Source organism: Mangifera indica, chromosome 17, assembly GCF_011075055.1.
Source record: "Mangifera indica cultivar Alphonso chromosome 17, CATAS_Mindica_2.1, whole genome shotgun sequence".
NCBI classification, from domain to species: Eukaryota; Viridiplantae; Streptophyta; class Magnoliopsida; order Sapindales; family Anacardiaceae; genus Mangifera; species Mangifera indica.
This window is the reverse complement of record NC_058153.1, coordinates 3683551-3711104: the sequence shown is the minus strand read 5'-3', so window position 1 is coordinate 3711104 and position 27554 is coordinate 3683551. Positions and strand designations below refer to the sequence as shown.

Here is a 27554-nt window from a genome sequence, read left to right as displayed (position 1 = left end):
TTAATATATATTATGAGATAATTGATTTTATTAGATCATTTAAATATAAGATGGGTACACACTCATTAAAAAAAAGAAAAAATTTTATTGACGAGATCTCAATCAAAAAACCATAAATTTCACTTAACTATCATTCAAATAAAATTATGGGTAATTAATTAAAATAAGCAAAATTTCAAGTGTTTATACGTTTTTAGGCCATCCTAAAAAAGTTTTACCAAAATAAGCAAACCATATTTTTTTTACCCTTTTTACCCTTATGTTGAAAAACCCAGTAAAAATATTTTTTCTGAGAATATGCGTCGGTTTATGGTGGTTACAATGGTGGCTAGGGATTTTACACTAAACCCTAAATATGTCGAATTATGTATATTGATGTTTTTGAATGTTTCGAACGCTTAAAATGATGTAGTTTCAATGTTAATGGATGTCTAGAAGTGTAGTCGTTGAGAGACAAAAACGCGCAAATTTACAGTGTCACGCAAACTGCGCAAATTTACAGTGTTACGCAAACTGCGCAAATCGCGCAAACACTGTTTACACCGCGCAAACCTGTTCACATCGCGCAATCATTGTTTACATCGCGCAAAAGTAGATATTATAGTCTGTAAACAGTATTTTTTGCATGATTTTGCAAGCAGTTTGCGCGATGTGAACAGTATTTGTGCAGTTTGCGTGACACTGTTTACAGTTTGCGTGATACTGTTCACGGTTTGCGTGACACTGTTCACAGTTTGCGCTTTTGTCTCTCAACGGCTACACTTCTAAGCATCCATTAACATCGAAACTACATCATTTTAAGCGTTCGAAACATTCAAAAACATCCATATACATTCGACATATTTAGGGTTTCACTGTAAAATCCCTAGCTACCATCGTAACCGCCGTAAACCGACGCATATTCTCAGAAAAAATATTTTTACTGGGTTTTTCAACATAAGGGTAAAAAGGGTAAAAAAAATACGGTTTGCTTATTTTGGTAAAACTTTTCTAGGGTGGCCTAAAAACGTATAAACGCTTAATTTTTTGCCTATTTTAATTAATTACCCTAAAATTATATATATAATTTTTAATATATAATTTATAAACATAAATAATATTTTATTATATAATTAAATAATTTTAAAATAAAAATAAAATAATATTCAATTATATATTTAAATTCTATAAAAAAAATATATGAATAATATTATATGTATCTATCTTTTTATACAAATATATACACTTATAAATATGTTATCATATAATTGTTTATATAGTTTTATTGAAAATGTATATTTATATTGATATGATTTTCTGTTATTGATATGATAAAACGCAAACCTTGGGTGGGAATGAGTCTTTCGGCCTAAAGAAATTAACAATCTCTGGGCTAATAATTTTATTGGAATTTGACTGCCCAGAGTTCACTCTGATTATGAAAATACATATTCTAAATTATCGGTTTCTATGTCATCAGGAAAATATGAAACTTCATTTTGATTCCAATGAAGATAACGTAGAAAACGTAATATTGTTTTATTTGTAATTGATTAACAGCAATTAAGAAATCGTATAAGTTACTTTAGCAACGGTAATAGTAAAATATACTGAGAATACAAAAACTGAAAGTTGCGATGCATGTGTATGTGATAGGGACGTTTGAGCCAATCCTTTGTTTTTAGTGACAACGCTGTTGGTTGACTTTGTCAACTGGTTAGCGTTTTTGATTGTTTGTCCATAGAGAAACAAAAGCATTATCTCTTGCTTGCTTATTCATCATTTTCTTTCTTCTCTTGACAACTAATTCTGTTTCTGAAGACTTAATCATGGTGGCGGAGCTCTTTCTTTCTGCGTTTCTTCAGGTGCTGTTTGACAGGCTGGCGCCCACGGAGTTGCCGAAATTTGCCGTTCCGGAGGGGTTTCATTCAACGCTCGAGGAATGGAAATATACGTTGAAGATGATCGAAGCATTACTCGATGATGCCGAGAAGAAGCAACTGACGGACGGGGCTGTGAAATTGTGGCTGGACGATCTGAAAGACTTGGCTTATGATGTGGATGACATACTAGATGAGTTTGCAACTGATGCTTTAAGCCACAAGTTAGTGGCTGAAGATCAGGCTGGCACTAGTTCGGTTCCGAGCTGGCTTTCTGCTGGCTTCAACCAAATCATTACTTTGAGCCGAAGTATTATGCCGAATGATAGAATGGAGTCAAAGATAAAAGATATCACTTGCCGGATGGAACGACTCTTTGAACTAAGAACTAAACTTGGATTGGAGAATATTGCTGGACGGTCGTCCTCTACTGGACAACAACGAGGTCCACCAACTACAAGTTTGCCAACTGAATCTGCTGTTTACGGCAGAGATGAAGATAAAACCAAAATAATCGAAATGATGTCAACTGCTGAATCAAGTGGAGCCAACTTCCTTGTTATTCCCATTGTTGGCATGGGAGGCCTTGGCAAAACAACCCTTGCCCGGCTTGTGTATAATGACGAGGCAATGAAAGATTTCAAGTTTGACAAAAAAGCATGGGTTTGTGTCTCTGACGATTCCGATATTTTGAGAATCTCAAAAGCAATTCTCGAGGACATAACTCGCTCACCTTGTGATTTGACGGATCTAAATCCAGTGCAGCTTCAACTAAAAAAGGCAATTGCTGGTGAAAGGTTCTTGCTGGTTTTGGATGATGTCTGGAACAGTGATGATGACTTCTGGGAAAATTTGAAATCTCCCTTTATGGCTGGAGCAATTGGAAGTAAGATCATTGTGACCACACGCGATGAAAACGTTGCATCAACAGCAGCCCCCGGTGGTGGCTATTACAAGTTAAAAGTTCTATCAGACCATGGTTGCTGGTCCGTTTTCAAGGAGCATGCATTTCGAGGAAGAGTTAGTGGTGAAGTTCCAAATTTAGAGCTGATTCGTCAGAAAGTAGTTGAAAAGTGCCAAGGTTTGCCGTTGGCAGCAAGGACTCTTGGTGGCCTTCTACGCTCACAGAGGTATGATGATAGTTGGATTGATACACTGAACAGCAAAATTTGGGATTTACATGATGGAAATAAGATACTACCTGTTTTGAGGCTAAGCTATCACCACCTTCCTGCACATCTCAAGAGATGTTTTGCTTATTGTTCAATTCTACCGAAAGGTTATGAATTTGCAGAAAAAGAACTTGTCTTTTTATGGATGGCGGAAGGTCTTATTAAAGAATCAAAAAATCACACACAATTGGAAGATTTGGGTTGTGAGTATTTTCGTGATCTTGTTGCAAGGTCAATTTTTCTACAGTCAAGTGCTCATGATTCTAAATTTATAATGCATGACCTTGTCAACGATTTGGCGGAATGGGCGTCTGGAGAAGCAAGTTTTAGGATGGAAGATGGACTGGTTGCAAACGAGCAAACAAAAAATTTTGTAAGGGTACGCCATTATTCTTATAGTTCTATTCGATATGATGGTAGAAAGAAATTTGTGGATTTCAATGAGTTCAAGCAGTTGAGAACTTTTCTCCGTGTATTCTTACATGATCGTTTTTTCTACTCTCATTATATACCAAATCTGGTACTCCCTGATCTGTTGTTAAGGTTACAAAAATTGAGGGTGTTGTCTTTAAAAAGGTATTATATCGAGAAGATTCCTGATTCAATTGGAAAATTGAAACACTTGAGATACCTTGATCTTTCTTACACTAGGATAAAAACTTTGCCCAAATCAACAAGTTCTCTATTCAACTTGCAAAGTTTGATCTTAGAAGGATGTTCTTGCCTCATGAAGTTGTCTGACATGAGACACTTGATCAATCTACGTCACCTTAACGTTAGAGATGCAAATAAGATAAAAACTTTGCCCGAATCAACAAGTTCTCTATTCAACTTGCAAAGTTTGATCTTAGAAGGATGTTCTTGCCTCATGAAGTTACCTGACATGAGACACTTGATCAATGTACGTCATCTTAACGTTAGATATGTGAATAAGATAAAAGAGATGCCATTGGGAATAAAAAAATTGAAATGTTTACGGACTTTGTCTAATTTTATTGTGGGTGAGAATACTGGATCTTGCTTAAAAGATTTGAAAGATTTAAAGTTTCTTACTGGGAGACTTTGCATTTCAGGATTAGTGAATGTAACTAATTCTCAAGACATCAGAGAACCCATATTAAGTGATAAAGAAGGTATAGAAGTACTGTCTTTAGAATGGGGGTATGATGTTGACGGCTCAAGAGATGAGACTGGAGAGGAAAGGGTACTTAACATGCTTCGACCACATGCAAATATAAAAGAGTTCACTGTTAAAGGCTACTGCGGTATGAATTTTCCATCTTGGATGGGAGATTCATCTTTTTCCAATATGATTGTTTTACGATTGGAGGGCTGTGTAAACTGTACATCTTTACCTTCTCTCGGAGAATTAAGCTCACTCAAAGATCTCACTATCAAAGGGATGACAAAAATAGTAAGTATTGGTTTTGGGTTTTATGGAGAGAGCAACTCAAAGGCTTTTCAGTCACTAGAGACTCTTTGTTTTGAAGATTTGCCAGAATGGAACCATTGGGAGCCATTGAAAGAAAGTGAGCAAGCTGGAATTTACCCGTGCCTCCTCCGCAAGCTTTCAATCGTCAAATGCCCCAAACTCACAGGAATATTACCTGAGAATCTTCCTTCCTTGGAGGAACTTGAAATTCGTGAATGCCCTCAATTGTTAGTGAATTCAAGCAGACATCATCCCACTCATGGCTACTTACAAAAGGATGCAGACAAAGAGGCAATGGGAAGTAATCTGGTTGGCTGCAATTCACTGGCCTCTGTGACTCCAGAAAAAAATTCGGAGTTCGGTAATTGGATAAAGAAAGGGTGTCAGAAAGTGGAACGACTAAGTATCATGGGTTGTGAGAAACTCATATGTTTGTGGGTGAATGAGATTTCTCTAGAGAAGCCTCCACAAGGGTTGCATTGCTTCATCTCCCTCAAAAGACTCTGTATTGAGGATTGCCCGACTCTTGTTTCATTTCCAGAGCTCAGTGTCTTTCCCAATCTAAGTTCACTTGTGATTAGAGAATGCTATATGCTAACTTCCTTACCAGAAGGAATGAAGCATGGCAATACTGGTCTTAAAAGTTTGTGGATCGAAGAATGTGATTCTCTGACATTCATTGTAAAGGGTCAGCTGCCTCCATCTCTGGAAAGTCTCACAGTATCAAATTGTGAGAAGTTGCAGATTTTGTTTGATGATACAGAGGATATTTCTCTTCCTTCATCTTCAATGATGCAAAATGCGTTCCTTAGCAACACCAGGACATCTGCACTTGTTTGCTTGGATATTGCCGACTGTCCATCTCTCACGGCTTTATCCTCAAGAGGACAGTTACCAGTTTCACTCAGATCTCTTTATATTGATCATTGCTTAAAGCTAGCATCAATAGCTGAGAGATTTGACAACAACATGTCTCTCTGTTGTATATACGTCTTGAATTGTAAAAATCTTAGTTCCTTGCCTCGGGGTCTATACAATCTTAACTGTCTTCAACGATTAGAAGTTACCGACTGTCCAAACCTTGTTTGCTTCCCTGAAGGCGGGCTTCCCAACACCAATTTGAGTATTTTTTTCTCAGGATGTGAGAAACTTAAAGAGCTTCCTGAAGGCTTTCACAATCTCAGCTGTCTCGAAGATTTCTTTGTAGACGGATGTCCAAGTATCAAATCATTTCCAGTAGAAGGTTTTCCTGGCAACCTAAGATCACTTTCTGTTCTTGGTAATCCTGAAATCTATAAGAGTTTGAAGGAGTGGGGATTGCACAAGCTTACCTGCCTTACAAGTCTGAATATATGTGGATGTCCAGGTGTTGTATCTTTTCCAGAAGATGAGATGGGAATGATGCTGCCAACCTCTTTAATTGTCCTAGTCGTTGAAGAATTTCCAAACTTGAAATACTTATCTTCTAGGGGTTTTCAAGACCTAACTTCTCTTAGAACTTTGGTTATCAATAATTGCCCACAGCTTTCATCCTTTCCAGAGGGCCTGACATCCTCACTTTTGGATTTGAGAATTAATTATTGTCCCCTGCTGAAAGAACGGTGCACAAGGGATAAAGGACGAGAATGGTCTAAGATAGCTAACGTCTCTTACGTTATAATAGATAACAAAACCATCTACGATTTGGAGGAGGAGGAATAGGATAGAGAAGCATATCAATACTATCTATATGAGGTCATTCAATTTACATTTTAATTTTACAAATTTCTATCTCTAGTTCAGTCTTTGGCAACTATTCATCTATCTTCAATTCAAAGTGTTAACATCTGATTCCGATTTTATCATTTTGACATTGGCAGTGATATGCAGATTGCTAGTCGAAGATTGTTTGACTGATCAACAAAGCTGAATTTTCGGAGTGTCAATAACATGTTTAAACAAAAGCTGATAGAGGTATGATAAAAAGCTGGTTTTATAGTACGAGAGAAGCTGACATGACAGCCTACAAAATCTGTCTGAAGATCAAGTAATGAAAAACTCCTTGATTCAATGTTTTCTTAATTGGTAAATAAACCCTCTAAATCCTCTAATCTCAGCTTTTCATCATTTCAGAAAAACTTGCACTACTTGAAGTGGGCAATTTTTTGGGTTTCACAAGCAGAGGTTTGAATTCATGTCTTCATTTTATAAGTTTTAATACTCTACTAGTTTTATTAACCCTTGTATTTTTAAAATATTACAGCTTTGGTATCACATGGATTTAGCTTTTTTTAACGATTTTGAATATGTAAAACATTATAGATTCTCTTGAGAACTCTTACTTGGAAGACTCAAGACTTAGTATATGTGATATTAAGTTATTAATCATGATCAAATTTTCGGGAGGGGAAGTCATTTAAAAACCTTCAGGTTTCTAGAAAAATAATTCCCACGTCTGGAGCTTCTGTTGAGAATATCACATATCCAATACACGAGCCAATTTTCAACCCACATCCGTGATCCATCTTAATGATTGTCCTCTTCATACGACGTTGGTGCTGCTGTCTCATTGGCCTCACAGCACCAATGAGACAGCAGTGTTGGAGCACGGATGTGGGCTGATGATAGTCCAACAATGCTCCTAGCCTCCTACATTTCAGTAGCAGCATTCTAGATCTTACTTAAGGTAACGGCATTGTAACACCTTCAGTAAATCTTTATATATAAATATTTTACATCATCTTAAGGTGAATATTTAAAATAATTTTTCAGTAATAATTTTTAATTATAAAATCTGAATTGGTTTAATATAAAAATAGACTTCACAATAAATCAAAGTTTCATGCAAAGGCATCAGAGGATTGATCCTACCCTTAAGAAAAGCTTGCCCATCCTTGCACAACTTACAAAATTACAAGTCGTGCCAAGGTTTGCAAATTGGGTGGGTTGTACAGAGGCCTGTGGGTGAAGCTTGTAAGTCAACCTGGTATGACAAGCAAAAAACGTTTGATCGACCCGAATACCTAAAAACGAATACAAGAACCCGCTTTTTCATTTTCCTCGCTTGCTGTGCAAAGTGCAAACTCTTACATTCTCATGGCTCATCCAAGAATTCTGCTCTGCAGTGATGTTTTAGGCCGTATGAACCAGCTAGTAAAGCGAGTCCAGTCGGTCTCTCTCTCCTCCCTCTTTCGAAGCTGCATACACATATATGGAGTTTATGTACTTAACGTATATGGGGTTTATGTACTTACATTTCCCCTGTACTTGTGCTGATTTCAGGTGGATAAAACGGCTGGTCTGTTTGATGCACTTCTCTGTGTGGGCCAGTTTTTTCTGGACTCAGCTGATCGGCTGGAGGAGTTTGTGAACTATATCGAAGGCCGCTCTGAAATTCCTCTTCCGGCCTACTTTGTCCGAGACTACGGTGTTGGTGCCTCCAAGGTTCTAATGGATGCTTCTAAGGACTCCACCAATCAAGGTTTTAAGATGGATGGGTTCAAAATTTCCAATAATTTGTTCTGGTTGAAAATCAGTGGCAAGTTCACTCTCCACGGTATGATTTTACAAACTCACTTCAAACCGTAGTATTACTTACGTTGTCATACTTATATTATTTTACTGGTCTAAGCTCTTATTCTATGAGTTTTACTTTCTAGCTCACAATTTTATGTATTCACTTCGTATTATATATAATATTGCATCCTGTCCGTGCACATTTAATGGTTTAATTTTGCATTCAGTTATATCTACAATCCTTTGCTTGAGAGTTTTCAGGAGCAGTTTTGGATATAATCCTTAAACCTTGTTTTAAATCTTAAATCAACAACAATTGTTCTTTAGCAGCACTGTCTCCGTATTTATAATAACTGTCTTTGTATCATGAATCAAATGCCTCAAAAATTTTTGCTCATGGTTTTGTTTGGTTTGAGGAATAACAAGTTTAGCACTATAATTGTGACAAAACAATATCTATACTCCTGTGCATTGAAAGTAATGTATTGAAGCTTGTAGCATTCTTCTTATACATTCTCTATTGTTGATCCACTGTGGTCCTGTTTAGGTTTATCTGTGGTATATTTATCTGGTAGGCAATCACCAGATGGTCAGCAGTTTGGAACTTATAGTCAAGATGATGATGATGCTCTGCGAGCACTAGCTGAGGAACCTGGAATAGTTGCATTGTTCTTAACATATCCTTTTTTGTGTAAAGCAATTGAATTGTCTTTTAAGTGGCCATCTTCTAATTGTAAGGTCTGATTACTTGATTTCCATAACCAGTTCTCACTAATGAATGGCCAAGTGGGGTCACAAACAGAGCTGCTACATCTGACATACCCACTGGAATCTCAGATTCACTTGGCAGTGATGTTACTGTATCAGAGTTGGTGGCAGAGATCAAGCCACGGTTTGTGATATTTGTAGATTATTGCTTGGCAATCAATGTGCATGACAATAGTAATGGTCCTCTATGTTTACCATTTGTGTTTTGATGGCTGATTCTTTACTCACCAAAATCATCAAAGAGGCTATAAAGTTACAAAGGTTTATGGTTGATGATGCATCTTTTCTCTCAATGATGACATTGTGCTTTGCCTAAAGGCCCACTTGTTCAAGATCGTGCGTTGATAATGCCTTTTGAGCACTCACCTAATACCATTTCTCTTTCCCAGAGAGCAAAATTGAGCTTGGCAAATTCCAAAGCAGTCTCAAGCTGTATTATAAAAAACAAGGAGAGGAAACTGTTTTTTTTAATGGGTTTCCAAACGTGGTACTCATGCTAATCTTCAGGTATCAAATTGCGTTGTTCTTGGTCAGATGCATAATATATATGAATTGATACATTTCTTATAAGTAACTGCTGGTTTTAACATATTAATTGTTTATTTTATTGATGCTGCTAATATTTTGTCAGTGGGGCATTAAGGTGTGCATTTTTCCCTACAGTTTTTGTATTACGTTAACTTGGATACATCTGTAATTCCCTAATTTTCCTTTTCAAATGGTTGGAGGAAAGTGCTGCTTCCTTATGTAATAATTAATGCACAATAAAATTTAATGGGCTCTTCTCCATTCTTTACTGGCTGCACTTATCAGTACTTATTTTTAATCGAAACGTAGATCCTTGCGACATTGTTATTATATCTATGGAATCTTAGTAATTATATTTGTCTTTACTTTTTATTATATTGTCTGTGTAGGCTGTACCTATTCCATCATCCAGAGCAGCTGCTGTTCAAGTGATATTTAACTTGGCTGCTGAAAAGTTGGGTTTTAAATTTTTTGCCTAAAAATGTAAGTTTATCAGTTTATTTTATTCTGTGGTGCATACTAATTCTTCAGGCTTCTCAGATATAATGTTTCCATTATAAGAAATGTACGTCAACTTAACCAATGTGGAAGTGACATGCTTAAGTGTTAATTTGAGCAGGCTTTAATGTATCTTAACTTTCACCATATCTTTTTCCAGGTTTATCTCTTGCAGCCAATAATAGTTCTGATGGGAGAATCATTGAGGACACAGTTCAATCTTTAATTTCTTTTATGTGGAACTCCCTGGAGGTGCAATTCTGTCACATGTAGTAGAAGAGAATGAAAGATTCCCAGCCCAATTTGGACGTGAGGTAATCTACTTAGATATTGTTAGGTCCAGCATACATGTAAGGGAGAAGAAAAGAGAAAGAGCAGGGAGAAAAATAGCTGTCGTCAGTTCAAAGTATGCTTGTCGTCAGTGTCACTCTTTATATTGCCATATATAACTGTTAAATTCTAATAATATTTAGAGTAATATTATATATATATATATATATATATATATATATATATATATATATTTTGAGTACACAAATGGTATGTAATCATATGATTGATTAGTATTTTATCTTTAATTTAAAATTATTCAATCATATGATAACACATTATCTGTTTACACAAAAGTGTATACATAGTTTTATTATAATATTTAATCTGCATCTTAATTGTGCCAACATATTCTCACAAGCATAAGAGAGACCTTTTCAATCAAGCTATTAGGAAGGGAACACCAATGTGCTGATACCTTTTTTCTTAATCTAGTACCTTTTATCACAGGTTTAGAGTTTTGGCACAATAGAACCGCCTTGGTAGCACCTTGATGTCACATACCTTCTTCTTTGTCGATGCTTTCTTCTTAGGCAACCATTTTCTAGTAGAACTCGCATACCTTCTTCTTTGTCAATGCTCTCTCCAGTGTCCCAAACAAAGACATAGCCACGAATACGATAAATCAAAGCAGCTTTGTTGAAGATTCGTTATGTGATGAATCTCGACCACTTCCATTCATTTTTGTCTAGATCTTCGACGAAGTGTGATGGAGATGCCAATCTTCATTTGGACAGACGAATACAATGGGTGGGAAGGCCAGCTATTGACTGAAATGGAGATGGTCACTGGTAAAGGAGAAAAAGAAAAAAAATAACTTTTCTAACTTCGAGAGAGAAATTGTTAGATTTTTAAACTAATAAAGAAAAATGAGATAAAATTTAAGGGTTTTTAATATTTTTAATTAAATAATCTTTTTACCTTTATAACTAACAATCTATTTTAACATAATTAGATGATTGGTGCGTATTTAAATTTAAATTTAAAGCTCATCTGAACAATCAATTTTAACACTGGATTATATTTAAATTTAAAGCTCATATGAATAATCAGACTTTTCTTTTTTCTTATACATGCAATATAATCCAAGGCAACTACATCAATATATTGCTCTGTTCTACTGATAACCGAAATCAAAACGTGTGCAGAATCTGGGTTAGATACAGCCCTCAACAGCCGAAAACTGGTTTAGTTCTGGTGCTGGATTGGCTGTTCCGGAGAAGAGTGTTTTGCCCAGTCAATCAATTAAATTTCAGATATGAATTCGTGATCCTCCTTCAGTTACGGTGGAGTTCAGTTGTACTCATTTTCAAACAGATTCATTAGTCCAGTCTGCATCTTTTATTTTCTCCCATATTTATCATTTTCTTTTACGTAATAGCGCAACAGAATGGTGTTCTCATATGAAGAGTCCTAGTTTTGTCCAACAGAATTTTGCTAAATTACATTATTATTAACTAAAAATTATGAAAGAATATAATGATAATTAGGATATATCAAGAGATAACTGATTTTATTGGACTGTCATTTAAATTTACGATAGGTACACACTCATCCCAAAAATAAAAAATTGTACTGCCAGATATCTCAATAGAAAAAATCACAAATCTCACCGAATTGTCATTCTGTATGTTAATAAACTATGTGAAAGTAATCAATGATAAAATGATATATAAATGATGTATAAAAATTATATAAAAAATACGTATATTTAATATTACGTTTTGTATACATACTAATGGAATCCACCCCGGATAAAACTTACCCTTACCTCTTCGCATAATTTTAAGTTATAATTGTAGGGACCTGAAACAGTACTTTGATTTATACCATAATCTTGTATAGATGAAAAAGGTAATTATGTTTCATTGGATTTCGTCCTAAAATTTTCCTTGCTTCTACGTTAAGCAAACAGAGGGACTATAACACGATAAGGGTAAAGATGTAGTGGGGGCATTGTAGATCCAAACACGCTTACTTTCGAGTGATCTGACACTACAGCAAGAATTTTAGTTTCACCATTATGTTTAGATCAGGGGCTCGAAGGAGCCATTTTTAATTTGTTTTAATCATTTATTATATCGCTCACTAGACAAAAACGCATAAATTTGTTCTCAAACTTGTTAAGGGGGAGGTAAGATTGCCAGAGATGGTGTCGGAAGGAGTGGCCGAAGAATAAAAAATAAATTATTGAGCAAAACTATTATTTTTTAAAATTTTATCTAGAAAAATTATTAATTTTTTGGATTTGAAGGAGAAATGAGATAAAATTTTAAAACAAATAAATTTGGTTAACTTTAATCGCTGGTAAATGAATATTTGAGTTTTTAAAATATAATACATAAGAATTTGGGAAAAAAAGCAAACTTTGGGTGGGCCAAAATACAAAAACTGGAAGTTGCAATGCATGATATATCATCATATGTCACAAGTCATAAGTCAAAATACAAAAGCAAACTGAAAGTTGAAAAAAAAGTTTCACCCATAAATTAATTGTCGTTAAAATTTTTATTAAACACAAGAATAAAATTGTTATTTTACTAATAATATTTAAAAATAAATAAAATTTATTAGATTGTTTCTTCTAAGTTTTAAAAACTACCAACTTCAATTTTGTCTAAATTTTTTAATTTTGAAAAGTTACATTTTTCCTTTCAAATATTTTCTTCACTCCTTCAGCACCAATGCCATTTCTTCTCCACCCTAAACCATTGGATAACGCACGAAAAATAATCTGGAGAGGGTCTCTTCATCGGAGACGAAGATTCCATATCTCTTCGTCTCATTGTCGTCTTTTCATCCACAAAGAGATATGGAGATCTCTTTATCTCCAACAAAGCGGTCTACTCAAGAGTATTTCCCGTGTATCGACCAATGGTTTAGGGTAGAAAGCGAAGGTCATTGGTGTTAAAAATTGGTGGTCGGAGGGGAGAAAAACAGCTCTTAAGGTTTGGAGAGAAAAATATAACGTTTCAAAGTTAGAAATCTTTAGGTTATAATGAAATGTTAATTTTTAAAATTTATGGGAGAAAATATAATGAATTTTATTTTTTAATATTATTAGTAAAATAATAATTTTACCACTACTTCTAATAAAAAATATGAATCCTAATTGATCAATAAATGAGATTTTAGATATTTTAAACTTTATAAATATAATTTTGACAGTGCATCAAAATTTAGATGAAAAATGGTAGTTTGCCCATACTCTGATAATGAAGATACATATTCTAAATTATCAGTTTCTATGTCATCAGGAAAATATGAAACTTCATTTTGATTCCAATGAAGATAACGTAGAAAACGTAATATTGTTTTATTTGTAATTGATTAACAGCAATTAAGAAATCGTATAAGTTACTTTAGTGATAGCGACGTTTGAGTAATATATACAGAAAATACAAAAAATGAAAGTTGCAAAGCATATGTATGTGATAGCGACGTTTGAGCGAATCCTTTGTTTTTAGTGACAATGCTTTTGGTTGACTTTGTCAACTCGTTAGTGTAATTTATTGTTGGGAAATTATAAAAAAAGGCAAAAGTAAGGGGGCTTAAGGAAATTGCCCAAAAAATTCATATTTCAGCAAAAATACCCAATATTTGTGAAATGTCTAAACCACCCCTATATATAAACAAGCCAAAATTTCACAATTCCCACTGTAAAATGCCTACAATCACTGTACAAATCCAAAAAAAATAGACTTTTTCTCCCACTCTGAATCGACGTTCCACTGTCGTCCCACTGTGAAGCCATTTCCGACGATTTTCTTGCTCTCCGGCAACCGAAAATGGTCAAGAAAGTTAGTATATCTTCCGTGATCTTGTTTGAATCAAGTTATTGTTCATATTATTGATATTTGAGTGAGATTTTGCGGTTTGAAATATTAGGGTTTGCGGTTTGAACAATGCTTAATATGTTTTGATTTTTGGTTGTTTTTGTTAAATTTGTTGAGGGTTTTTGTGTTAAAACATATGTAGATTCGATTTATGTTGAAATTGGAGGCCGAAATAAGCAATTTTTGGCCGAACAATGCATCGGAAGTCATCGGTAGTACGACAGTGGAACAGTGTTTTCCACTGTAAAGATGAATAGCCCACTGTGACAGCGGTTAGGGGGGTTAAGTGGCTTTTTAAAACTATTAGGGATCCGGTTGCTATTGTTAGTCTACTGTAGGCGTTTCTTAAATTTGCCATGTCACAGTGGATTAGGGGGAAAATTAACAATTTTGAAACTACAGGGCGCGATAATAACTTCGAAAATTACTGAGGGGCAAGGGATAAATATTGGACCTGTTTGTTATAGACATTTTCTCAGGGGGTAAATTGATATTTTTCACATCCAGGGTTTCTCGACGCGTAATTTTCGAATTTTATATCCGTTTTTTCTGTTTTAAGATTTTTTAATATGTAGTTTTAGAATTTTAAATTAAGTTTCTCGATTTTTGTGCTTCTTGGACACATTTTACGATGTAAAATTTTCGATTATTACCATTCTAAGGTATTTCAACTTTTAGAATTCGAATTTCAGTTCTGTTTTTTCAAATTTCACTGTTTTATAATAATCAACTCGTACTTTTTAGATTTTCGAAGAATTTTTTGATTATTGCCATTTTAGGGTTTTTCAACCTTTAGAATTCGAATCTCAGTTCTATTTTTTTGAATTTCACCGTTTTACAATATATCGACTCATATTTTTTAGATTTCTGAAGAATTTCTCGATTGTTGCCATTCTAGGGTTTTCCAACCTTTAGAATTCGAATTTCAGTTTCGTTTTTTTGAATTTCACCGTTTTACGATATATCAATTCGTATTTTTTAGATTTCTAAAAAATTTCTCGATTGTTGCCATTCTAGTGTTTTTCAACCTTTAGAATTTGAATTTCAATTCCGTTTTTTTGAATTTCAGCGTTTTACGATATATCAATTCGTATTTTTCAGATTTTCGAAGTTGAAATACCCTAAAATGGCAACAATCGAAAAATTCTTTGAAAATCTGAAAAATACAAGTCGATATATCGTAAAACGGTTAAATTAGAAAAAATGGAACTGAATTTCGAATTCTAAAAGTTGAAATACCCTAAAATGACAACAATAAAAAAATTCTTCGAAAATATGAGAAATACGAGTCGATATATCGTAAAACGGTTAAATTCAAAAAAACGAAACTAAAATTCGAATTCTAAAAGTTGAAAAACCCTAGAATGGTAACAATCGAAAAATTCTTCAGAAATCTGAAAAATACAAGTCGATATATCGTAAAACGGTAAAATTCAAAAAAAATGAATTGAAATTCGAATTCTAAAAGTTGAAATACCCTAAAATGGCAACAATCGAAAAATTCTTCGAAAATCTGAAAAATACGAGTCGATATATCGTAAAACGGTTAAATTCGAAAAAACGGAATTGAAATTTGAATTTTAAAAGTTGAAATACCCTAAAATGGCAACAATCGAAAAATTCTTCAAAAATTTTAAAAATATGAGTCGATATATCGTAAAATGATTAAATTCAAAAAAACGGAATTGAAATTCGAATTCTAAAGGTTGAAAAACCCTAGAATGCAAACAATCGAGAAATTCTTCAGAAATATGAAAAATACGAATCGATATATCGTAAAACGATAAAATTCGAAAAAACGAAACTGAAATTCGAATTCTAAAGGTTGAAAAACCTTAGCATGACAACAATCGAGAAATTCTTCAGAAATCTGAAAAATAAGAATCGATATATCGTAAAACGGTAAAATTCGAAAAAATAGAACTGAAATTCGAATTCTAAAGGTTGAAAAACCCTAGAATGGCAACAATCGAGAAATTTATCGGAAATCTGAAAAATACGAATTGATATATCGTAAAACGGTGAAATTCGAAAAAATGGAATTGAAATTCGAATTCTAAAAGTTGAAAAACCCTAGAACAACAACAATCGAAAAATTCTTCGAAAATCTGAAAAATATGAGTCAATATATCAAAATGCCCCCCAAATTTTAATAACATTTCATTTGACTCCTCAATTATCTATTCCTAAAATTTCATTGAGAAATTTATAATGCTCTTACAATGTTTAATATCAAAATACCCTCTAATTTTAATAAAATTTCATTTAACCCTTTCTAGTGAGTGAGAAGGTTTATATAAATGAAGGGAAGGGTATTTTTGGTATTCTAAAAAAAGTCATGGGTATTTTTGCTTAAGGATAATGAATTGGTCTATTTTTGTTTGAAAATAGTGATTTTGGGTATTTTTGTTTAATAGGAAGGTATTTCGGCCATTTTTAATAATTTCCCATTATTGTTTGTCCATAGAGAAACAAAAGCATTATCTCTTGCTTGCTTATTCATCATTTTCTTTCTTCTCTTGGTAACTAATTCGGTTTCTGAAGACTTAATCATGGTGGCGGAGCTCTTTCTTTCTGCTTTTCTTCAGGTGCTGTTTGACAAGCTGGCGTCCAGGGAGTTGCTGAAATTTGCCTTTCAGGAGGGGGTTGGTTCGAAGCTAAAGAAGTGGGAAGAAACGTTGAAGATGATCGAAGCAGTACTCAATGATGCCGAGGAGAAGCAACTGACCAACAGGGCTGTGAAACGGTGGCTGGACAATCTCAAAGACTTGGCTTATGATGTGGAGGACATACTAGATGAGTTTGCAACTGATGCTTTAGGCCGCAAGTTGGAGGCTGAAGATCAGGCCAGCACTAGTAAGATTCTGAGCTGCATTCCTGCTTGCTTCAACAAAATCAATACTTTGAGCCCAAGTGCTATTAAGTCTAAAGTTAGCATGGGGTCAAAGATAAAAGATATTACTTGCCGGATGGAAGGACTCTTCAAACTAAGAACTGATCTTGGATTGAAGATTATTACTGGACGGCCGTCCTCTACTGAACAACAAAGACTTCCACCAACTACATGTTTGCCAACTGAACCTGCTGTTTACGGCAGAGATGAAGATAAAAAGAAAATAATCGAAATGATGTCAACTGCTGAATCAAGTGGAGCTAACTTCCTTGTTATTCCCATTGTTGGCATGGGAGGCCTTGGCAAAACGACACTTGCCCGGCTTGTGTATAACAATGACAAGGAATTGGAAGATTTCAAGTTTGACATAAAAGCATGGGTTTGTGTCTCTGACGATTCCGATATTTTGAGAATCTCAAAAGCAATTCTCGAGTCCATAACTCTCTCACCTTGTGATTTGAAGGATCTGAATCAAGTGCAGCTTAAACTAAAAGAGGAAATTGCTGATAAAAGGTTCTTACTGGTTTTGGATGATGTTTGGACCAGTGATTATGACTTCTGGGAAAATTTGAAATCTCCCTTTATGGCTGGAGCAATTGGAAGTAAAATCATTGTGACAACACGCGATGAAAAAGTTGCATTAACAGTAGCCTCCGGTGACTATTACAACTTAAAACTTCTATCAGAGCATGATTGCTGGTCCGTTTTCATGAAGCATGCATTTCGAGGAAGAGATATTGCTGAATTTCCAAATTTAGAGCAGATTCGTCAGAAAGTAGTTGAAAAGTGCAAAGGTTTGCCGTTGGCAGCAAGGACTCTTGGTGGCCTTCTACACTCAAAGAGGAGGTATGATGATGGTTGGATTGATATATTGAATAGCAAAATTTGGGATTTACCTGTTGAAAAGGGGATACCACCTGTTTTGAAGCTAAGCTATCACCACCTTCCTGCACATATCAAGACATGTTTTGCTTATTGTTCAATTCTACCGAAAGATTATGAATTTGAAGAAAAAGAAGTTGTCTTTTTATGGTTGGCGGAAGGTCTTATTCAAGAATCGGAAGATCACAAACAATTGGAAGATTTGGGTTGTGAGTATTTTCGTGATCTTGTTGCAAGGTCAATTTTTCAACAGTCAAATGCTAACAATTCTAGATTTATAATGCATGACCTTGTCAACGATTTGGCGGAATGGGCGTCTGGAGAAGCAAGTTTTAGGATGGAAGATGGACTGGGTGCAAACAAGCAAATACAAAATTTTGAAAGGGTACGCCATTCTTCTTATATTTCTATTGATTATGATGGTAGAAAGAAATTTGAGGATTTCATTGAGTTCAAGCAGTTGAGAACTTTTCTCCGTGTACTCTTACATGATGCTAATTCCCGTTATCATCATTATATGGCAAATCTGGTACTCCCTAATCTGCTGTTAAGGTTAAAAAAATTGAGGGTGTTGTCTTTAAAAAGGTATTATATTGTAAAGATTCCTGATTCAATTGGAAAATTGAAACACTTGAGATACCTTGATCTTTCTTACACTAGGATAAAAACTTTACCCAAATCAACAAGTTCTCTATTCAACTTGCAAAGTTTGATCTTAGAAGGATGTTTTTACCTCATGAAGTTGTCTGACATGATACACTTGATCAATCTACGTCACCTTAACATTAGATATGCAAATCAGATAAAAGAAATGCCATTGGGAATAAAAAAATTGAGATGTTTACGGACTTTGTCTAATTTTATTGTGGGTAAGAATAACGGATCTTGCTTGAAAGATTTGAAAGATTTGAAGTTTCTTACTGGGACACTTTACATTTCAGGATTAGTGAATGTAACTAATTCTCAAGACATCAGAGAACCCATATTAAGTGATAAAAAAGGTATAGAAGTATTGTCTTTAGAATGGGGGTATCATGGTGACAGAATGGATATAGAACCATTTTATTTAGAATCAGGGTACGATGTTGACGGCTCAAGAGATGAGACTGGAGAGGAAAGGGTACTTAACATGCTTCGACCATATGAAAATATAAAAGAGTTCACCGTTAAAGGCTACTGCAGTAAGAATTTTCCGTCTTGGATGGGAGATTCATCTTTTTCCAACATGGTTGTTTTACGATTGGAGGGCTGTGTAAACTGTACATCTTTACCTTCTCTCGGAAAATTAAGCTCACTCAAAGATCTCACTATCAAAGGGATGACAACAATAATAAGTATTGGTTCTGAGTTTTATGGACAGAGCAACTTGAAGCCTTTTCGGTCACTGGAGACTCTTCGTTTTGAATATTTGCCAGAATGGAACCTTTGGGAGCCGTTGAAAGAAAGTGAGCATGCTGGAATTTACGCTTGCCTCCGCAAGCTTTCAATCGTCAAATGCCCCAAACTCACAGGAATATTACCTGAGAATCTTCCTTCCTTGGAGGAACTTGTAATTCGTGAATGCCCTCAATTGTTGGTGAATTCAAGCAGACATCATCCCTTTTACGGCTACTTACAAAAGGATGCAGACAAAGAGGCAATGGGAAGTAATCTGGTTGGCTGCAATTCACTGGCCTCTGTGACTCCAGAAAAAAATTCAGAGTTCGGTAATTGGATAAAGAAAGGGTGTCAGAAAGTGGAACGACTAAGTATCATGGGTTGTGAGAAACTCATATGTTTGTGGCTTAATGAGATTTCTCTAGAGAAGCCTCCGCAAGGGTTGCATAGCTTCATCTCCCTCAAAAGACTCTGTATTGACGATTGACCAACTCTTGTTTCATTTCCAGAGATCAGTTTCTTTCCCAATCTAAGTGCACTTCAGATTAGAAAATGCTATATGCTAACTTCCTTACCAGAGGGAATGAAGCATGGCAATACTGGTCTTGAAAGTTTGTGGATCAATGAATGTCATTCTCTGACATTCATTGTCAAGGGTCAGCTGCCTCCATCTCTGGAAAGTCTCTCAGTATCAAATTGTGAGAAGTTGCAGATTTTGTTTGATGATACAGAGGATATTTCTCTTCCTTCATCTTCAATGATGCAAAATGCGTTCATTAGCAACACCAGGACATCTGCACTTGGGCGCTTGGATATTCACCACTGTCCTTCTCTCACGGCTTTATCCTCAAGAGGACAGTTACCATTTTCACTCACAACTCTTCATATTAGTGGTTGCTTAATGCTAGCGTCAATAGCTGAGAGATTTGACAACAACATGTCTCTCAGTTCTATACATGTCTGTAATTGTAAAAATCTTAGTTCCTTGCCTCGGGGTCTATACAATCTTAACTGTCTTCAACGATTAGTAGTTGGCGACTGTCCAAACCTTGTTTGCTTCCCTGAAGGCGGGCTTCCCAACACCAATTTATTCATTTCATTCTCAGGATGTGAGAAACTTAAAGAGCTTCCTGAAGGCTTTCACAATCTCAGCTGTCCCGAAGGTTTCTCAATAGAGGGATGTCCAAGTATCAAATCATTTCCAGTAGAAGGTTTTCCTGGCAACCTAAGATCACTTTTTGTTCATGGTAATCTCGAAATCTATAAGAGTTTGAAGGAGTGGGGATTGCACAAGCTTACCTGCCTTACAAGTCTGAGTATAGGTGGATGTCCAGGTGTCGTATCTTTTCCAGAAGATGAGATGGGAATGATGCTGCCAACCTCTTTAATTGACCTACACGTTGAAAATTTTCCAAACTTGAAATACTTATCTTCTAGGGGTTTTCAAGGCCTAACTTCTCTTAAAACTTTGGTTATCTATAGTTGCCCACAGCTTTCATCCTTTCCAGAGGGCCTGACATCCTCACTTTTGGATTTAAGAATTAATAATTGTCCCCTGCTGAAAAAACAGTGCACGAGGGATAAAGGACGAGAATGGCCTAAGATAGCTAACATCCCTTATGTTGCAATAGATCGCAAATTCATCTACGATTCGGAGGAAGAGGAATAGGATAGAGAAGCATATTAATATTATCTATATGAGGTCATTCAATTTACTTTTTAATTTTACAAATTTCTACCACCAGTTCAATCTTTAGAAACTATTCATCTATTTTCAATTCAAAGTGTTAACATCTGATTCCGATTTTATCATTTTAACATTGATAGTGATACGCAAATTGCTAGACGAAGATTGTTTGATTGATCAACAAAGTTGAATTTTCGGAGTGTCAACAACATGTTTAAACAAAAGCTAATAGATGTACGATAAAAACTGGTTTTATAGTACAAGAGAAGCTGACATGATAGCCTACAAAATCTGTGTGAAGATCAAGTAATAAAAAACTCCTTGATTCAATGTTTTCTTAATTGGTATATAAACCTTGTAAACCCTCTAATCTCAGCTTTTCATCATTTCAGGAAAACTTGCACTGTTTGAAGTGGGCAATTTTTGGGTTTCACAAACAAAGGTTTGAATCCATGTCTTTATTTTATAAGTTTTAATACTCCACTAGTTTTGTTAACCCCTATATTTTTAACATATTGCAGCTTTGGGATTACATGGATTTAGGTTTTTCTAACGATTTTGAATATGTAAAACATCATAGATTCTCTTGAGAACTCTTACTTGGAAGACTCAAGACTTAGTATATGTGATATTAAGTTATTAATCATGATCAAATTTTCGGGAGGGGAAGTCATTTAAAAACCTTCAGGTTTCTAGAAAAATAATTCCCACGTCTGGAGCTTCTGTTGAGAATATCACATATCCAATACACGAGCCAATTTTCAACCCACATCCGTGATCCATCTTAATGATTGTCCTCTTCATACGACGTTGGTGCTGCTGTCTCATTGGCCTCACAGCACCAATGAGACAGCAGTGTTGGAGCACGGATGTGGGCTGATGATAGTCCAACAATGCTCCTAGCCTCCTACATTTCAGTAGCAGCATTCTAGATCTTACTTAAGGTAACGGCATTGTAACACCTTCAGTAAATCTTTATATATAAATATTTTACATCATCTTAAGGTGAATATTTAAAATAATTTTTCAGTAATAATTTTTAATTATAAAATCTGAATTGGTTTAATATAAAAATAGACTTCACAATAAATCAAAGTTTCATGCAAAGGCATCAGAGGATCGATCCTACCCTTAAGAAAAGCTTGCCCATCCTTGCACAACTTACAAAATTACAAGTCGTGCCAAGGTTTGCAAATTGGCTGGGTTGTACAGAGGCCTGTGGGTAAAGCTTGTAATCGACCCGAATACCTAAAAATGAATGCAAGAACCCGCTTTTTCATGTTCCTTGCTCACTGTGGAAAGTGCAAACTCCTACATTCTCATGGCTCATCCAAGAATTCTGCTCTGCGGCGACGTTTTAGGCCGTATGAACCAGCTAGTAAAGCGACTCCAGTCGCTCTCTTTCTCCTCCCTCTCTCAAAGCTGCATAGACATATATGGAGTTTATGTACTTAACGTATATAGGGCTTATATACTTACATTTCCCCTGTACTTGTGCTGAGTCCAGGTGAATAAAACGGCTGGTCTGTTTGATGCACTTCTCTGTGTGGGCCAGTTTTTCCTGGACTCAGCTGACCGGCTGGAGGAGTTTATGAACTATATCCAAGGCCGCTGTAAAATTCCTCTTCCGACCTACTTTGTCAGCGACTACGGTGTTGGTGCTGCCAAGGTTCTAATCGATGCTTCTAAGGACTCCGCCAATCAAGGTTTCAAGATGGTTGGGTTCAAAATTTCCAATAATTTGTTCTGGTTGAAAATCAGTGGCAAGTTCACTCTCCATGGTATGATTTTTACGAACTCACTTCAAACCGTAGTACTGCTTACATTGTCATACTTATATTATTTTACTAGTCTAAGCTCTTATTTTACGAGTTTTACCTTCTATCTCACAATTTTATGTATTCATTTCATATCATATATAATAATGTATGCTGTTCATGTACATTTAATGGTTTAATTTTGCATTCAATTATATCTACAATCCTTTGCTTGGGAGTTTTCAGGAGCAGTTTTGGATATAATCCTTAAACCTTGTTTTAAATGTTAAATCAACAACAATTTTTCTTTAGCAGCACTGTCTCCATATGTATAATAACTGTCTTTGTATGATGAATCAAATGCCTCAAAAATTTTTGCTCATGGTTTTGTTTGGTTTGTGGAATAACAAGTTTAGTGCTATAATTGTGACAAAACAATATCTAGACTCCTGTGCATTGAAACTAATGTATTGAAGCTTGTAGCATTCTTCTTATACATTCTCTATTGTTGATCCACTGTGGTCCTGTTTAGGTTTATCTGTGGTATATTTATCTGGTAGGCAATCATCAGATGGTCAGCAGTTTGGAGCCTATGGTCAAGATGATGTTGATGCTCTGCGAGCACTAGCTGAGGAACCTGGAATACTTGACTTCTTGTGTAAAGCAAATGAATTGTCTTTTAAGTGACCATCTGCGAGCACTAGCAAGGTCTGATTACTTGATTTCCATAACCAGTTCTCACTAATGAATGGCCAAGTGGGGTCACAAACAGAGCTGCTACATCTGACATACCCACTGGAATCTCAGATTCACTTGGCAGTGATGCTACTGTATCAGAGTTGGTGGCATAGATCAAGCCACGGTATGTGATATTTGTAGATTATTGCTTGTATATTTGTAGAGTTGATGAGCTTCTTAAACTGTTAAGATATGTTTTGAGTTACAAACTCAAAAATAAAACCATGATAGACTGTATATCTGAAATAGACAATATCTTAATAGTAGTTGAACTATTAGACCAAAGATGTTATAAATGGTATCAGAGTAGTTTTGTGTATCCTTTTAAATGATGGTGGAGCGAACCTCAGTGAGGACACTGAATCCCGTAAGGGGTCTCATATCGGTAAAACATGAGAGAGATGACTGTGTGTCCAAAGTGAATAATATTTTGACAATAGGTTGAACTATTGGACCAGAGATGTTGCATCCAATCCAATTTATATGCAAGTTACTGATTCTACATTTACTAGATTAGATGAAAGTATGGGGTGAATGATGAACAGTTTTTACCATAATCCTACATTAAATTGTATTGTTTCTTTAATGGCTATATCTAATTGTTATCAAGATATAGGCTCAAATTGTTGCTTTTCATATCTACCATGTTTGACTGGATTGTGCATCTATATTTCATTTGATTTTGGGCTAAGATATCATATTTTAAATTTTGAGGGGTAAAGTATATTTTCCCATGATTCGAAAGTGGCATTTTGGCCCAAATCAGAAAAATCCAAAAATAAGTTTGTGAGGGCTTTCACATGAAAATGATTTATCAAACCAAGACTCATAGTTTTACAATTAAAATAGATTGCAGGTAAATGTCCCTACACTTAAGCTTTGTTGAGTTCTTCAAATTTCTTAATCCAAGCTGTCATCTCCCTCTTTGAAGGCATTGAGAATTCCCTGCCATTTAAGTCCACACTTAATTAAAGGTCATTACTAGGGACGTAATAATTTGTTTATTATAAAAAAAGGAGCATGATGACTCATTGACCCAACAAGTTATGATAAGGTCTTTGTTGTATGCTTCATCATGCTTTTATTGCTGACTGTGTCTTTATGATTGAACACATCTTTGCTGTTTGTATCAGATAGAAGCCTTTTTTCTAATTAATGGTCATCCTTGTGAAGCTATCACATTGCGGGTTCTAAGGGAGTATTCTATGCTCGTGAACCTAACTCTAATATTGATGTTGTTCACACGACTCGCTTTTGGGTGTTTCTCCTGTTGGAAACAAGGATAAACAGGTGTGATTATTATCCCTTGCAAGTTGGAACAAGTATAAAATTGTTTTCATCATTTTGATGAGTTGAAAAGTTTCATGTTATATCATGGCACCGTATCAATACCTGTATCATGCTTGTATGCAGTGACCAGATGTTTCGATTAATGAATGTAGACATTGTTGCTCGATGGTATATTATCCCTTGCAAGTTGGTATAATGTATATGTGCATATTCAATATTTTGCATTATCTTTTAAACTATGCTGTGGATTTTGTTTGTTTCTAGAAGATCTGTAGTAACTAAAACAAATATCAAGTTTGCAAATATGTGGAAGCTTGAAGACTCTGTAGCTTCACTTACTACTCTAGGCTTGGCCTGTACCAATTGGCATCCATAGTGATTGAGACAACACTTCAGCTGAACTTTTTTTTTTTTTTTGCATTCCTTGTTGGTTTGGACCTCTGCACTCTCTATCTTGTGAATCTTTTTTGGCTGCTAGAAGAATTGTATGAGGTAAAACAAATATCAAGCTTGCAAATATGTAGAAGCTTGCACAAAAACTGTGCAGCCTTCCCTGACTACTCTAGGCATGGCCTGTACCGATTGACATCCTTAGTGATTGAGTCAAACCTTTGGCTGAACTTTGTATTTTTGAATTTCTTATTGGTTTGAACCTCTGCACTTTCTGCATTTTAGCATGATATGTGCTTCATAATACTGCTTATGGGCAATTCAGTACTTGCTTTTGCTTTTGGAGAAGTTTCTCTTCATCTTGTACTTCTTCTAACACTTGGTTCCAATATCATCTTTTCAGAAGTTTATTCATGCAATCTCTCCTACTCCGGCATCTACTATGTCTGCTGCTGAGATAAGCATGAAGTCTCCAAACACTACCTTGTCTCCATACACACTTGTAGATCAAGCTGCTAATGCTAAAGAAACCATATGGAGGTGACGGCAATAGGCTGTGTTTTAAATTTATATATTCTGGGACTTGTCCTCGTGGGGAGAAATGCAACTTTCGACATGATGGTGATGCAAGAGAACAATGATTGAGAGGTGTTTGTCTTGATTTTATTATCAAAGGAAAATGTGAAAAGGGCCCAGAGTGCAACTTTAAGCACAGTCTACAGATGGAAGGTGAGAGCCGTTCTCACAGGAGATCTGCATCTGGAATTGCTACTGCTAACAGGTTGGTGTCTTGTTTAAGCAACAGTTTTCTAATTGAATGGTTAGGCCATTGTGAATATGGTTTCTTGCTTATTTTATCTCAATTTGCTTTCAGTCTTTCTGCTTTGACATATTGTTTAGCTTATGCAAATTTATTTTCTTATTTCATTGCAACTTTTTTGTCTGAATGAAATGTATATAATGTTTGAATGATGATGTATCTTGAAACTGAATTACAAGTCAAATGAGTGCCGGTTTTGTTTATCAAGCCCAAATGTGGAGTCACATCTGGTTGTTAGCATAGGAGAGCATTACTATTGTGTTTTGCCTAAAGGCCCACTTGTTCAAGATCATGCGTTGATAATACCTGTTGAGCACACACCTAATACCATTTCTCTTTCCCCGGAGAGTGAAATTGAGCTTGGCAAATTCCAAAGCAGTCTCAAGCTGTATTATAAAAAACAAGGGAAGGAAACTGTTTTTTTTAATGGGTTTCCAAACGTGGTAGTCATGCTAATCTTCAGGTATTAAATTGTGTTGGTCTTGGTCAGATGCATAATATATATGAACTGATACATTGCTTATACGTAACTGCTGGTTTTAACATATTAATTGTTTATTTTATTGATGCTGCTAATATTTTATGTCAGTGGAGCATTAAGGTGTGTTTTTTTCCTTACCTTGGATACATCTGTATTTCCCTAATTTTCCTTTTCAAATGGTTGAAGGAAAGTGCTGCTTCCTTATGTAATAAATAATGCACAACAAAGTTTAATGGGCTCTTCTCCATTCTTTACTGGCCACTGTTATCAGCACTTCTTATTTTTAATCGAAATGTAGATCCTTGCGGCATTGTTGTTATATCTATGGAATCTTAGTAATTATATTCGTCTTTACTTTTTCTTCTATTGTCTGTGTAGGCCGTACCTATTCCATCATCCAAAGCAGCTGCTGTTCAAGTGATATTTAACTTGGCTGCTGAAAAGTGGGGTTCTAAATTTTTTGACTAAAATGTAAGTTTATCTGTTTGTTTTATTCTGTGGTGCGTACTAATTCTTCAGGCTTTCCAGCTATAATGTTTCCATTATGAGAAATGTACATCAACTTAACCAATGTGGAAGTGACACACTCAAGTGTTAATTTGAGCAGGCTTTAATGTATCTTAACTTTCACCATATGTTTTTCCTGGTTTATCTCTTGCAGCCAATAATAGCTCTGATGGGAGAAAATCATTGAGGACACAGTTCAATAAAAACTTTAGTTTCTTTTATGCGGAACTCCCTGGAGGTACAATTCCGTCACATGTAGTAGAAGAGAATGAAAGATTCCCAGCCCAATTTGGACGTGAGGTAATCTACTTAGATATTGTTAGGTCTAGTGTATATGTAAGGAAGAAGAAAAGGGGAAGAGCAGGGAGAAAACTAGCGGGGGAGACAAGTGTTAACATCCTGGAAGCTACAGGTGTCCAAAAGTTAGCATTTACAAATTGTGCAGCCAGCAATGAACAACCAGGGGAACATGCAGCCTGCTGGCGACAAACCTTGGGGACCACGGAGATTTCCAGTGTTGAGGTGTCAGCTCAAGGCTACAAGAGTTGTCGCAGGGAGAAAGGGAGCATCTTAGGCAATGGGAAGAAAGAGAAGGGCAAGGAAAAATTGGAAGAATAGGGTTTTGGGGAGAGTACCAGCCTCTCAAATGCTGGCAGGGGAATTAGTGTTTGGGTGTTTTTGATTTGATGCTTCTTTTGTGCTATTTCAGTTTGTTACCATTGCAGTTGTTTATGTAAACATGCTACAGTACTCTTGAATGAACATTGTTATTTTCATTTCTGGAAATCAGTCAATACAACTTCACTTTATTACA

At 35.5% G+C, this 27554-nt stretch overlaps 1 protein-coding gene and 1 pseudogene across 9 annotated transcripts; both read left to right on the top strand.

Moving 5' to 3' along the window:
* Nucleotides 1-1704: 1704 nt before the first annotated feature.
* On the top strand, nucleotides 1705-27554 carry LOC123199894 (putative disease resistance RPP13-like protein 1). 9 transcript variants are annotated; one of them, XM_044614929.1, is made up of 10 exons: nucleotides 1705-3709; nucleotides 3851-6197; nucleotides 6323-6489; nucleotides 6576-6626; nucleotides 22265-22538; nucleotides 23047-23376; nucleotides 24426-24542; nucleotides 25336-25713; nucleotides 26612-26704; nucleotides 26895-27554. In XM_044614929.1, the coding sequence occupies exons 1-2, from the start codon at nucleotides 1809-1811 to the stop codon at nucleotides 6162-6164; spliced, it is 4215 nt and encodes a 1404-aa protein (XP_044470864.1). In that variant the 5' UTR covers nucleotides 1705-1808; the 3' UTR covers nucleotides 6165-6197; nucleotides 6323-6489; nucleotides 6576-6626; nucleotides 22265-22538; nucleotides 23047-23376; nucleotides 24426-24542; nucleotides 25336-25713; nucleotides 26612-26704; nucleotides 26895-27554. The 9 variants fall into 9 exon arrangements, with proteins under 9 accessions (XP_044470864.1, XP_044470859.1, XP_044470861.1 ...); XM_044614924.1 differs by adding an exon at nucleotides 24666-24710 and having other exon boundaries at nucleotides 1705-6197; nucleotides 24426-24574; XM_044614926.1 differs by adding an exon at nucleotides 24666-24739 and having other exon boundaries at nucleotides 1705-6197; nucleotides 24426-24574.
* On the top strand, nucleotides 6633-27554 carry LOC123200873 (annotated as a pseudogene).